This window comes from Salmo salar, chromosome 13 (assembly GCF_965601325.2).
Source record: "Salmo salar chromosome 13, fSalSal1, whole genome shotgun sequence".
NCBI lineage: Eukaryota > Metazoa > Chordata > Actinopteri > Salmoniformes > Salmonidae > Salmo > Salmo salar.
In genome coordinates this window covers 10,528,986-10,541,857 of record NC_138303.1, presented here as the reverse complement: position 1 = coordinate 10,541,857, position 12,872 = coordinate 10,528,986, and the positions used below count along the sequence as shown (strand labels likewise).

Below are 12,872 nucleotides of genomic sequence, written 5' to 3'. Positions count from 1 at the left end.
TTATCTATTTATTTTTGCTTTGGCAATGTAAACATATGTTTTCCATGCCAATAAAGCCCTTTTGAATTGAACTGAATGTTTTTCCTCTGGCTTGTGACGATGGGTCTATTCATTACACCGATTATGTATTGAAACGTTTTGTCTGTTGCAACGAAAACAAGATTTTCTATTGGACAAATTCATGTAGGTCCCTCCCCGTTTAGTTCTGTTTGCTCTGTTTACTTCCCGTTTGGTTCTTCAACTGTAATTGTTTTCTGTTGCGATGCGTAATGAATACACCCAATGATCATTCCACAAAATAAAATAAAAAAGTGTGACCATCCTTCCATCCCACAGACAGAGGTCACTCATTCACCACCAGCTACTCTACTACAATGTATCCATTTAATACTGTATGTATGAAACATTAAGGACACCTGCTCTTTCCATGACATAAACTGACCAGGTGAATCCAGGTGAAAGCTATAATCCCATATTGATGTCATTTGTTAAATCCACTTCAATCAGTGTAGATGAAGGGGAGGAGACAGGTTAAAGAAGGATTTTAAGCCTTGAGATAACTGAGACTTGGATTGTGTATGTGTGCCATTCAGAGGGTGAATGGGCAAGACAAAATATTTAAGTGCCTTTGAACGGGGTATGGTAGTCGGTACCAGGGTCACCGGTTTGTGTCAATAACTGCAACACTACTGTTTTTTTTTTACACTCAATGGTTTCCTGTGTGTATCAAGAATGGTCCACCACCCAAAGGACATCCACACAACTGTGGGAAACATTGGAGTCAACATTTGCCAGCATCCCTGTGGAACGCTTACAACCCGTTTTGTTACACCCGCAATAACATCTGATAAATATGTGTATGTGACCAATACAATTTGATTTGATTTGAACACCTTGTAGAGCCCATGCCCTGATGAATTGAGGCTGTTCTCAGGGCGAAAGGGGGAGGTGCAACTCAATATGAGGAAGGTGTTCCTAATGTTTAGTATACTCAGTGTATACCTCAATGGGATGAACCATTGCACAGGAAAGTAGCCCATCTTTGGTAGAAAGTAATGACCTGTGTGCAGGTACTGTAGGTAAGGGTAGCCATATTGATGGATGAAAAATATCTTAGGAGAACAAACATTCTTGATGCTCCTTTGATACAGACAGTCCCCCACCAATCACTGAAAGAGCTGTGTCATCCCACTAATTTATCTGCCTATATGAGTCAATTGCAGATAACTGGTTGTAAAAAATACATACAGCTAGTCAAATGACCACAGCATTCGCATTCGTAAAATTCATAACTGAAACCAAAAGCCTCATATGCGCTGTCACCTTTCAACGAACGACACTGACTTTTAGGGGCTGAATCAGGTATTCATTTCTTAAATGTCTCTGTATTTTATCGAGGTTTTTAGAGATATTCTCATATTTAATCATCTATTTATCTCTGTTAAATGTGAACAGGTTGAGAGCAGACTTGAGTGAAACCATGCAGAGAGAGACTCTGACGATCATTCTCCTTTTACTCTGTGGTAATTCTCCTTTTACTCTGTGTTAAATCCACTTGTACTCTGTGGTAATTTCTTTTTACTCTGTGGTAATTCTCCTTTTACTCTGTGTTAATTCCACCTGTACTCTGTGGTAATTTCCTTTTACTCTATGTTAATTCCACTTTTAATCTGTTGTAATTACCTGTTACTCTGTGGTAATTCCACTTGTACTCTGTGGTAATTCTCCTTTTACTCTGTGTTAATTCCACTTTTAATCTGTTGTAATTACCTTTTACTCTGTGGTAATTCCACTTTTACTCTAACAGTATTGTGCATAAAGCTATTACAGTGATTACAATGTAACATTTGGCTTAACGGCTTTATTACATTTACATTACATTTAAGTCATTTAGCAGACGCTCTTATCCAGAGCGACTTACAAAATGGTGCATTCACCTTATGATATCCAGTGGAACAACCACTTTACAATAGTGCATCTAAATCTTTTAAGGGGGGGGGGGGTTAGAAGGATTACTTTATCCTATCCTAGGTATTCCTTAAAGAGGTGGGGTTTCAGGTGTCTCCGGAAGGTGGTGATTGACTCCGCTGTCCTGGCGTCGTGAGGGAGCTTGTTCCACCATTGGGGTGCCAGAGCAGCGAACAGTTTTGACTGGGCTGAGCGGGAACTGTGCTTCCTCAGAGGTAGGGGGGCCAGCAGGCCAGTGGTGGATGAACGCAGTGCCATTGTTTGGGTGTAGGGCCTGATCAGAGCCTGAAGGTATGGAGGTGCCGTTCCCTTCACAGCTCCGTAGGCAATCACCATGGTCTTGTAGCGGATGCGAGCTTCAACTGGAAGCCAGTGGAGAGAGCGGAGGATCGGGGTGACGTGAGAGAACTTGGGAAGGTTGAACACCAGACGGGCTGCGGCGTTCTGGATGAGTTGTAGGGGTTTAATGGCACAGGCAGGGAGCCCAGCCAACAGCGAGTTGCAGTAATCCAGATGGGAGATGACAAGTGCCTGGATTAGGACCTGCGCCGCTTCCTGTGTGAGGCAGGGTCGTACTCTGCGAATGTTGTAGAGCATGAACCTACAGGATCGGGTCACCGCCTTGATGTTAGTGGAGAACGACAGGGTGTTGTCCAGGATCACGCCAAGGTTCTTAGCACTCTGGGAGGAGGACACAAGGGAGTTGTCAACCGTGATGGCGAGATCATGGAAGGGGCAGTCCTTCCCCGGGAGGAAGAGCAGCTCCGTCTTGCCGAGGTTCAGCTTGAGCTGGTGATCCGTCATCCACACTGATATGTCTGACAGACATGCAGAGATGCGATTCGCCGCCTGGTTATCAGAAGGGGGAAAGGAGAAGATTAATTGTGTGTCGTCTGCATAGCAATGATAGGAGAGACCATGTGAGGATATGACAGAGCCAAGTTACTTGGTGTATAGCGAGAATAGGAGAGGGCCTAGAACAGAGCCCTGGGGGACACCAGTGGTGAGAGCGCATGGTGCGGAGACAGATTCTCGCCACGCCACCTGGTAGGAGCGACCTGTCAGGTAGGACGCAATCCAAGCGTGGGCCGCGCCGGAGATGCCCAACTCGGAGAGGGTGGAGAGGAGGATCTGATGGTTCACAGTATCAAAGGCAGCAGATAGGTCTAGAAGGATGAGAGCAGAGGAGAGAGAGTTAGCTTTAGCAGTGCGGAGAGCCTCCGTGACACAGAGAAGAGCAGTCTCAGTTGAATGCCCAGTCTTGAAACCTGACTGATTAGGATCAAGAAGGTCATTCTGAGAGAGATAGCAGGAGAGCTGTCCAAGGACGGCACGTTCAAGAGTTTTGGAGAGAAAAGAAAGAAGGGATACTGGTCTGTAGTTGTTGACATCGGAGGGATCGAGTGTAGGTTTTTTCAGAAGGGGTGCAACTCTCGCTCTCTTGAAGACGGAAGGGACGTAGCCAGCGGTCAAGGATGAGTTGATGAGCGAGGTGAGGAAGGGGAGAAGGTCTCCGGAAATGGTCTGGAGAAGAGAGGAGGGGATAGGGTCAAGTGGGCAGGTTGTTGGGCGGCCGGCCGTCACAAGACGCGAGATTTCATCTGGAGAGAGAGGGGAGAAAGAGGTCAAAGCACAGGGTAGGGCAGTGTGAGCAGGACCAGCGGTGTCGTTTGACTTAGCAAACGAGGATCGGATATCGTCAACCTTCTTTTCAAAATGGTTGACGAAGTCATCCGCAGAGAGGGAGGAGGGGGGGGGGGGAGGGGGAGGAGGATTCAGGAGGGAGGAGAAGGTAGCAAAGAGCTTCCTAGGGTTAGAGGCAGATGCTTGGAATTTAGAGTGGTAGAAAGTGGCTTTAGCAGCAGAGACAGAAGAGGAGAATGTAGAGAGGAGTGAGTGAAAGGATGCCAGGTCCGCAGGGAGGCGAGTTTTCCTCCATTTCCGCTCGGCTGCCCGGAGCCTTGTTCTGTGAGCTCGTAGTGAGTCGTCGAGCCACGGAGCAGGAGGGGAGGACCGAGCCGGCCTGGAGGATAGGGGACAGAGGAAATCAAAGGATGCAGAGAGGGAGGAGAGGAGGGTTGAGGAGGCAGAATCAGGAGATAGGTTGGAGAAGGTTTGAGCAGAGGGAAGAGATGATAGGATGGAAGAGGAGAGAGAGAGCGAAGGTTGGGACGGCGCAATACCATCCGAGTAGGGGCAGAGTGAGAAGTGTTGGATGAGAGCAAGAGGGAAAAGGATACAAGGTAGTGGTCGGAGATTTGGAGGGGAGTTGCAATGAGATTAGTGGAAGAACAGCATCTAGTAAAGATGAGGTCAAGCGTATTGCCTGCCTTGTGAGTAGGGGGGGAAGGCTTTATCTATTGTATCTGAATTATAATAAACATGGAGAAACATTAGCTGTTATATGTGGTTGAGGTTTGAACCGTGTTACTTTGCCATCTCAAACAGCACTAAATCTCTCTACTGTCATTCAAAAGTGAAAGAGAAAATGATCATGAATGTTATTACCATGTTACACATATAACAAACTCACTATCTCATTCCTTCTCTAGCTGGGCTTCCAGGTGACTGTGGAGCAATAGAGTTTCCAGTACTACATTCTGATATAACCGGTAAACAACATTATCCTTATTGGCTGAGTGCCAGTCTGTTTTCTGATGTGGGACCAAGCTATTCATTTTTATTCCCCCATGTACACTAAAGCATATGCTAGTTTAATTCAATTGTGTTGTCATCAACATGTTGATATATATATTTCAGACTGTATGAAAATGACATGTGCCAGGAGTATCAATGCCTGTGTGGACACACATGGACAGGCCCCCACAGAACAGCTCAAGGGTGAGGAGGACAATGTCAGGTGTCTTAGTTAGAATACATTTATAGATCATTGATTAGATCATCTTGCTGTTTTATATATCCTAAAGTATATACGTCTTTTCATCATGCATTATCAAAACAATGATACGTGATATAATATTCTATTTTATTTATTAATATTATTCTATTTTTTTCCCCTAAATCAAAACTGATGTCTTTAGGCCTTTTCAATCATTATTACTGGTAACTAACCTGTTTTTTGTTGCAGGTTGTGTTGTCCGCAAGTGTAGGAAAATGACCAACCGTTGTGTAGATCAATTCTTCCAACAGTACCTGCCCCTGTTATGTGAGTTAAGTTCATTACAGTTTAGTATTATTACAGTGTAATGATTCATTACAGTTTAGTATTATTACAGTGTAATGATTCATTACAGTTTAGTATTATTACAGTGTAATGATTCATTACAGTTTAGTATTATTACAGTGAAATGATTCATTAGAGTTTAGTATTATTACAGTGTAATGATTCATTACAGTTTAGTATTATTACAGTGAAATTATTCATTACAGTTTAGTATTATTACAGTGTAATGATTCATTATAGTTTAGTATTATTACAGTGAAATGATTCATTACAGTTTAGTATTATTACAGTGTAATGATTCATTACAGTTTAGTATTATTACAGTGTAATGATTCATTACAGTTTAGTATTATTACAGTGAATTGATTCATTACAGTTTAGTATTATTACAGTGTAATGATTCATTACAGTTTAGTATTATTACAGTGAAATTATTCATTACAGTTTAGTATTATTACAGTGTAATGATTCATTACAGTTTAGTATTATTACAGTGTAATGATTCATTACAGTTTAGTATTATTACAGTGAAATGATTCATTACAGTTTAGTATTATTACAGTGTAATGATTCATTACAGTTTAGTATTATTGCAGTGAAATGATTCATTACAGTTTAGTATTATTACAGTGTAATGATTCATTACAGTTTAGTATTATTACAGTGTATTGATTCATTACAGTTTAGTATTATTACAGTGTAATGATTTATTACAGTTTAGTATTATTACAGTGTAATGATTCATTACAGTTTAGTATTATTACAGTGTAATGATTCACTACAGTTTAGTATTATTACAGTGTAATGATTCATTACAGTTTAGTATTATTACAGTGAAATGATTCACTACAGTTTAGTATTATTACAGTGAAATTATTCATTACAGTTTAGTATTATTACAGTGAAATGATTCATTACAGTTTAGTATTATTACAGTGAAATGATTCATTACAGTTTAGTATTATTACAGTGTAATGATTCATTACAGTTTAGTATTATTACAGTGTAATGATTCATTACAGTTTAGTATTATTACAGTGTAATGATTCATTACAGTTTAGTATTATCACAGTGAAATGATTCCCTCCTCTAACTATGAGAACTGTGTTTTCTAGTGGCACAAAATCCAAAAGTTTCCTCAATTGTCGAACCAAATGCCGGTATGCGTCAATAATTTTCATAATAATGACAATGGGTCTTTTAAGACAGGGACAGAAATGATTCTAAACTATAAGGAGATGTGAATAACTGTCATTGAATGAGTTCTCTGTTTGTGTCAACATAGAGCTTTTCATGGCTGAAATGACAGATGCTTATCTTGAATGCTGGCTTGAGACAACAGACTCCAAAGTCGGAGGTGAGTCGATGTTCAGCAGTCAGTACAGTATTTTGATGGTGAATAAAATGTGTGGCTGAGTGTGTATACCTTATGTGATGGTCTGTATATATATCGACTGTATCTTTTGTTATGTAATGGTCTTTGTGTGCATATATACGTATATATATATATACATATACACTGTATCTGTTTTTAAGTGATGGTCTGTTTGTATACAGTATACTGTATCTGTTGTTAAGTGTGTTTTTGTACTCTATATTTGCAGAGGTGATCATTGATTTAAGACAGTCTTTCTCTTGCAGGTTGTTTAATGGACAGACTCATTGATAAGGCACAGCCGTTCATTATCCCGTTGTCTGCATTGATCTTTGATGATCCAGGTCAGACTTATTATCGCCTTAAAAAGTGATAGTTCACATTTTAAGTTTTATCTCCTAGGATGGTGTGGTGTTGATTCATCCATACAGTTTTAAAGTCCATCAGCCTGCTATTTAGCAAGTTGCTGAAGAGAAATGTGAAAATTAGTACTTAGACAACAAGGTATTCTATGAGTACTTAGACACCAAGGTATTCTATAAGTACTTAGACAACAAGGTATTCTGTAAGTACTTAGACAACAAGGTATTCTATAAGTACTTAGACACTAAGGTATTCTATAAGTACTTAGACAATAAGGTATTCTATAAGTACTTAGACAACAAAGATATTCTATAAGTATTTAGACAAGGTATTCTATAAGTACTTTGAAAACAAGGTATTATATAAGTACTTTGAAAACAAGGTATTATATAAGTACTTAGACAACAAGGTATTCTGTAAGTACTTAGATAACAAGGTATTCTATAAGAACTTAGACAACAAGGTATTCTATAAGTACTTTATAAACAAGGTATTATATAAGTACTTAGACAACAAGGTATTCTGTAAGTACTTAGATAACAAGGTATTCTATAAGTACTTAGACAACAAGGTATTCTGTAAGTACTTTGAAAACAAGGTATTATGTAAGTACTTAGACAACAAGGTATTCTATAAGTACTTAGATAACAAGGTATTCTATAAGTACTTAGATAACAAGGTATTCTGGGGGTACTTAGAAAACAAGGTATTCTATAAGTTCTTAGATAACAAGGTATTCGATGAGTACTTAGACAACAAGGTATTCTATAAGTACTTACATAACAAGGTATTGTGGGGGTACTTAGAAAACAAGGTATTCTATAAGTACTTAGATAACAAGGTATTTGATGAGTACTTAGACAACAAGGTATTCTATGAGTACTTAGACAACAAGATATTCAGTAAGTACTTAGACAACAAGGTATTCTATAAGTATTTAGACAACAGTATTTTATACAAGTACTTCGACAACAAGGTATTCTATGAGTACTTAGACAATAAGGTATTCTATACGTACTTAGACAACAAGGTATTCTATAAGTACTTAGACAACAAGATAATCTATAATTTTCATATCAGCTAAATCTGATTGTTCTATACTCTATATTTTCAGTCTTTGTGAGCTGTTGGCTCTCCCATGCTTTGAAAGGAATGGTAAGCTGCTTTGCTCAGCTAGATGACAACTACATCAAGGAAATGAGTAAGGCAGATATCGTATCATTTATATCATTACACAATTGTATTTAAAAATGTTTACATAAATGTACACATATACGAAATGTTCATGTACAGTGCCTTCAGAAAGTATTCATACACCTTGACTTATTCCACATTTTGTTGTGTTACAGCCTGAATTCAAAATGGATTACATAGATTTTTTTAAATTGTATTTAATTTGTAGACGCACCTTCGGCAGTGATTACAGCTGTGAGTCTTCCTGGTTAAGTCTCTAAGAGCTTTCCACACCTGGATTGTGCAATATTTGCACATTCTTTTTTAAATTCTTCAAGCTCTGTCAAATTGGTTGTTGATCATTTATAGACAACCCTTTTCAGGTCTCTGCCATAGATTTTCAAGTAGATTTAAGTCAAAAACTGTAACTCGGCCACTCAGGAACATTCACTGTCTTCTTGGTAAGCAACTTGAGTGTTTTAGGTTATTATCCTGCTGAAAGGTGAATTAATTTCCCAGTGTCTGGTGGAAAGCAGACTGAACCAGGTTTTCCTCTAGGATTTTGCCTGTGCTTAATTATTACAAGCCTACCCATAACTTGATGCAGCCACCACTGTGCTTGAAAATATGGAGAGTTGTACTCAGTGATGTGTTGTATTGGATTTGACCCAAACATAACACTTTGTATTCAGGACAAAAAGTTAATTGCTTTGCCACATTTTTTGCAGTATTACTTTAGTGCCTTGTTGCAAACAAGATGCATGTTTTGGAATATTTGTATTCTGTACAGGCTTCCTTCTTTTCGCTCTGTCAATTATGTTAGTATTGTGGAGTAACTACAATGTTGTTGATCCATCCTCAGTTTTCTCTTATCACAGCCATTAAACTCTGTAACTGTTTTAAAATCACCATAGGCGTCGTGGTGAAATCCCTGAGGGGTTTCCTTCCTCTCTGGCAACTGAGTTAGGAAGGACGCCTGAATGTTTGTAGTGACTGGGTGTATTGATACACCATCAAAAGTATAATTAATAACTTCACCATGCTCAAAGGGATATTCATTGTCTGCTTTTTAAAATGTTTACCCATCTATCAATGTGTGCCCTTCTTTAAGAGGCACTGGAAAACCTCCCTGGTCTTTGTGGTTGAATCTGTGTTTGAAATTCACTGCTGGACTGAGGGTCCTTATACAGTAGATAATTGTATGTGTGGGGTACAGAGATGAAGTAGTCATTCAAAAATCATGTTAAACACTATTATTATTATTGAGTTCATGCAACTTATTATATAAGTTTGTTAAGCACATTTTTACTCCTGAACTTATGTAGGCCATTACAAAGGGGTTGAATACTTATTGACTCAAGACATCACAGCTTAAAAATACATTAAAAAAAATATCTCTAAATAATATAGAAATAATTCCACTTTGACATAATGGGATATTGTGTGTAGGCCAGTGACACAAAATCTCAATTTAATCCATTTTAAATTCAGGCTGTAACAACAACAAAATGTGGAAAAAGTCAAGGGGTGTGAATACTTTCTGAACGCGCTGTAGATTCCCCTGGATTGTTCGGCCCTTCTATTGAATTCAGATTGTTTCTGTCTGATAGTAAGACGACTGAGTACTCCACCAATTCACACTCTTTTTTTTTCCAACAGAAAAAAGGGCAGAGAGAGAGATGAAAGACAATATTTCACGTAAGTAAAATGGCATTCTTTGTAATGACCGTATTAACTGAAGTCTACACTGTGTACAAAACACAAGGAACACCTGCTCTTTCCATGACATAGACTGACCAGGTGAAAGCTATGATCCCTTATTGATGTCACTTGTTAAATACACTTCAAATCAGTGTAGATGAAGGGGAGGAGACAGGTTAAAGTTAAAAGAAGGATTTTTAAGCCTTGAGACAATTGAGACATGGATTGTGTATGTGTGCCATTCAGAGGGTGAATTGGCAAGACAAAATATTTAAGTTCCTTTGAACAGGATATGGTAGTAGTTGCCAGCCGCACCAGTTTGAGTTATGAGCTTTGTGGGCACTATGGTGTTGAACGCTGAACTCTAGTCAATTTGATTCAACATGGATCAGCATCCCTGAGGACCGCTTTCGAAACACCTGGCCCCACGGGCCTGGCCCCACGGGCCTGGCCCCACGGGCCTGGGACCACGGGCTTCACCCCCGGTAAGGTGATGCATTAACCTGGCCCTGCTTGTAGAATCCATGCCCTGACAAATTAAGGCTGTTCTGAGGACAAAGGTGGGGAGCAACTCAATATTAGGAAGGTGTTCCTAATGTTTTGTACACTCTGTGTATTTATTTAAGTCTACACTGTGATAATGGTTCAAATTTTCACATATTACTATTATTGATAGTTGTATCATTTCAGCACTTGTAATTATGATGCATACATTTTCACACATTTAAGTTGTCTCTTACCAAGGGTGGAATCAGCTAGGTTTCCCTCTCTTTGTGGTAGGTTATATGACGTGCATGAGCAAACCTGTGAAAAACTGGAACTGGTGTAAAGGACTCATTGATGATCTTTTTGGTAAGTATTATAGTGAGAGATAAACAAACATTAAGACGGCTAGAAATGAAAACCCAGAAGACAGGGAGATGTTTCTACCTTTTGAAGTTGAAGTAGTTTGAATACAATTTATCTACCGGTTAATTAAATGCTGTCTAATTTTACTCTGGTTTACTCTAGCTTCATCACCAAAGAGGAAACGCCAGTACAAAGGTAAATCATTAGAAAACAACTTGGCCTGTGCATGATAAGTTAATATTTAAAACAGAATTTCCCTCACCACTTAAACCTATCCCTAAATCTTTTTCCCCCTCAAGACTTCCTCATCTGTTCAATCCAGAGTGGGATTACCGCAACAGCGAAATGCTAAAACTTGTTCTACGAGGTAATAGCCTTTCTTATGAGGATAATTGTTACATTTTCCTTGTCAAATGTATTAATTTGTGTTTTTTTTCTTGCTTTGTTTTAGGGGAAAGTTATGCATTTGCAGGTTTCCAAAGCAACAGGTGACTAGTAGAAACACTAGAAGAAAAAAAAGAAGTATTTTGAATTAATCATCCACAAACACTAAAGTTTGATTATACCTTGAAGATCATAATTGTATTGTTTTATCTTTAACATTTTCTAACTATTTTTTGTGTAAAGCACTAAGACTGTATTTTATTACATGCACTGATAGACAATGAATAAACGTTTTATAAATCACAATTAAAATGTTCAACTTTGGATACAAAACACACATGGGATTGTAATTACAAATCCACAACAACGACTTTACAGTGTTTGCAACCCACTGTATTTAAAATGTCCACAGTATTTTAGTGTCCACAATAATTTTTGTGTCCACAGTATTCTACAGTGTCCACAGTATTTTAATGTTCATTGTATTTTAGTGTCCACAGTATTTTAGTGTCCAGAGTATACAGTGGGGGGAAAAAGTATTTGATCCCCTGCTGATTTTGTACATTTGCCCACTGACAAAGAAAGGATCAGTCTATAATTTTAATGTTAGGTTTATTTGAACAGTGAGAGACAGAATAACAACAAAAATATCCAGAAAAACGCATGTCAGAAATGTTATAAATTGATTTGCATTTTAATGAGGGAAATAAGTATTTGACCCCCTCTCAATCAGAAAGATTTCTGGCTCCCAGGTGTCTTTTATACAGGTAACGAGCTGAGATTAGGAGCACACTCTTAAAGGGAGTGCTCCTAACCGCAGCTTGTTACCTGTAAAAAAGAGCTCTCCAAGGATGTCAGGGACAAGATTGTAGACCTACACAAGGCTGGAATGGGCTACAAGACCATCGCCAAGCAGCTTGGTGAGAAAGTGACAACATTTGGTGCGATTATTCGCAAATGGAAGAAACACAACAGAACTGTCAATATCCCTCGGCCTGGGGCTCCATGCAAGATCTCACCTTGTGGAGTTGCAATGATCATGAGAACGGTGAGGAATCAGCCCAGAACTACACGGGAGGATCTTGTCAATGATCTCAAGGCAGCTGGGACCATAGTCACCAAGAAAACAATTGGTAACACACTACGCCGTGAAGGACTCAAATCCTGCAGCGCCCGCAAGGTCCCCCTGCTCAAGAATACATATACATGCCTGTCTGAAGTTTGCCAATGAACATCTGAATGACTCAGAGGACAACTGGTGAAAGTGTTGTGGTCAGATGAGACCAAAATGGAGCTCTTTGACATCAACTCAACTCACCGTGTTTGGAGGAGGAGGAATGCTGCCTATGACCCCAGGACAACTGGTGAAAGTGTTGTGGTCAGATGAGACCAAAATGGAGCTCTTTGACATCAACTCAACTCACCGTGTTTGGAGGAGGAGGAATGCTGCCTATGACCCCAAGAACACCATCTCCACCGTCAAACATGGAGGTGGAAACATTATGCTTTGGGGGTGATTTTCTGCTAAGGGGACAGGACAACTTCACCGCATCAAAGGGACGATGGACGGGGCCATGTACCGTCAAATCTTGGGTGAGAACCTCCTTCCCTCAGCCAGGGCATTGAAAATGGGTCGTGGATGGGTATTCCAGCATGACAATAACCCAAAACACACGGCCAAGGCAACAAAGGACTGGCTCAAGAAGAAGCACATTAAGGTCCTGGAGTGGCCTAGCCAGTCTCCAGACCTTAATCCCATAGAAAATCTGTGGAGGGAGCTGAAGGTTCGAGTTGCCAAACGTCAGCCTCAAAACCTTAATGACTTGGAGAAGATCTGCAAAGAGGAGTGGGACAAAATCCCTCCTGAGATGTGTG

At 39.4% G+C, this 12,872-nt stretch overlaps 1 protein-coding gene across 1 annotated transcript; it reads left to right on the top strand.

The window, feature by feature from the left end:
- The first annotated feature begins 1,235 nt into the window (after positions 1 to 1,235).
- Positions 1,236 to 11,185, top strand: LOC106566378 (uncharacterized). The gene is made up of 14 exons (XM_014134340.3): positions 1,236 to 1,362; positions 1,456 to 1,523; positions 4,521 to 4,580; positions 4,729 to 4,809; positions 5,057 to 5,134; positions 6,268 to 6,312; positions 6,438 to 6,509; positions 6,794 to 6,871; positions 8,005 to 8,091; positions 9,723 to 9,761; positions 10,545 to 10,616; positions 10,776 to 10,808; positions 10,913 to 10,980; positions 11,065 to 11,185. Exons 2-13 carry the CDS (start codon positions 1,481 to 1,483, stop codon positions 10,963 to 10,965), a joined length of 741 nt encoding a protein of 246 aa, XP_013989815.1. The 5' UTR covers positions 1,236 to 1,362; positions 1,456 to 1,480; the 3' UTR covers positions 10,966 to 10,980; positions 11,065 to 11,185.
- Positions 11,186 to 12,872: the final 1,687 nt, after the last annotated feature.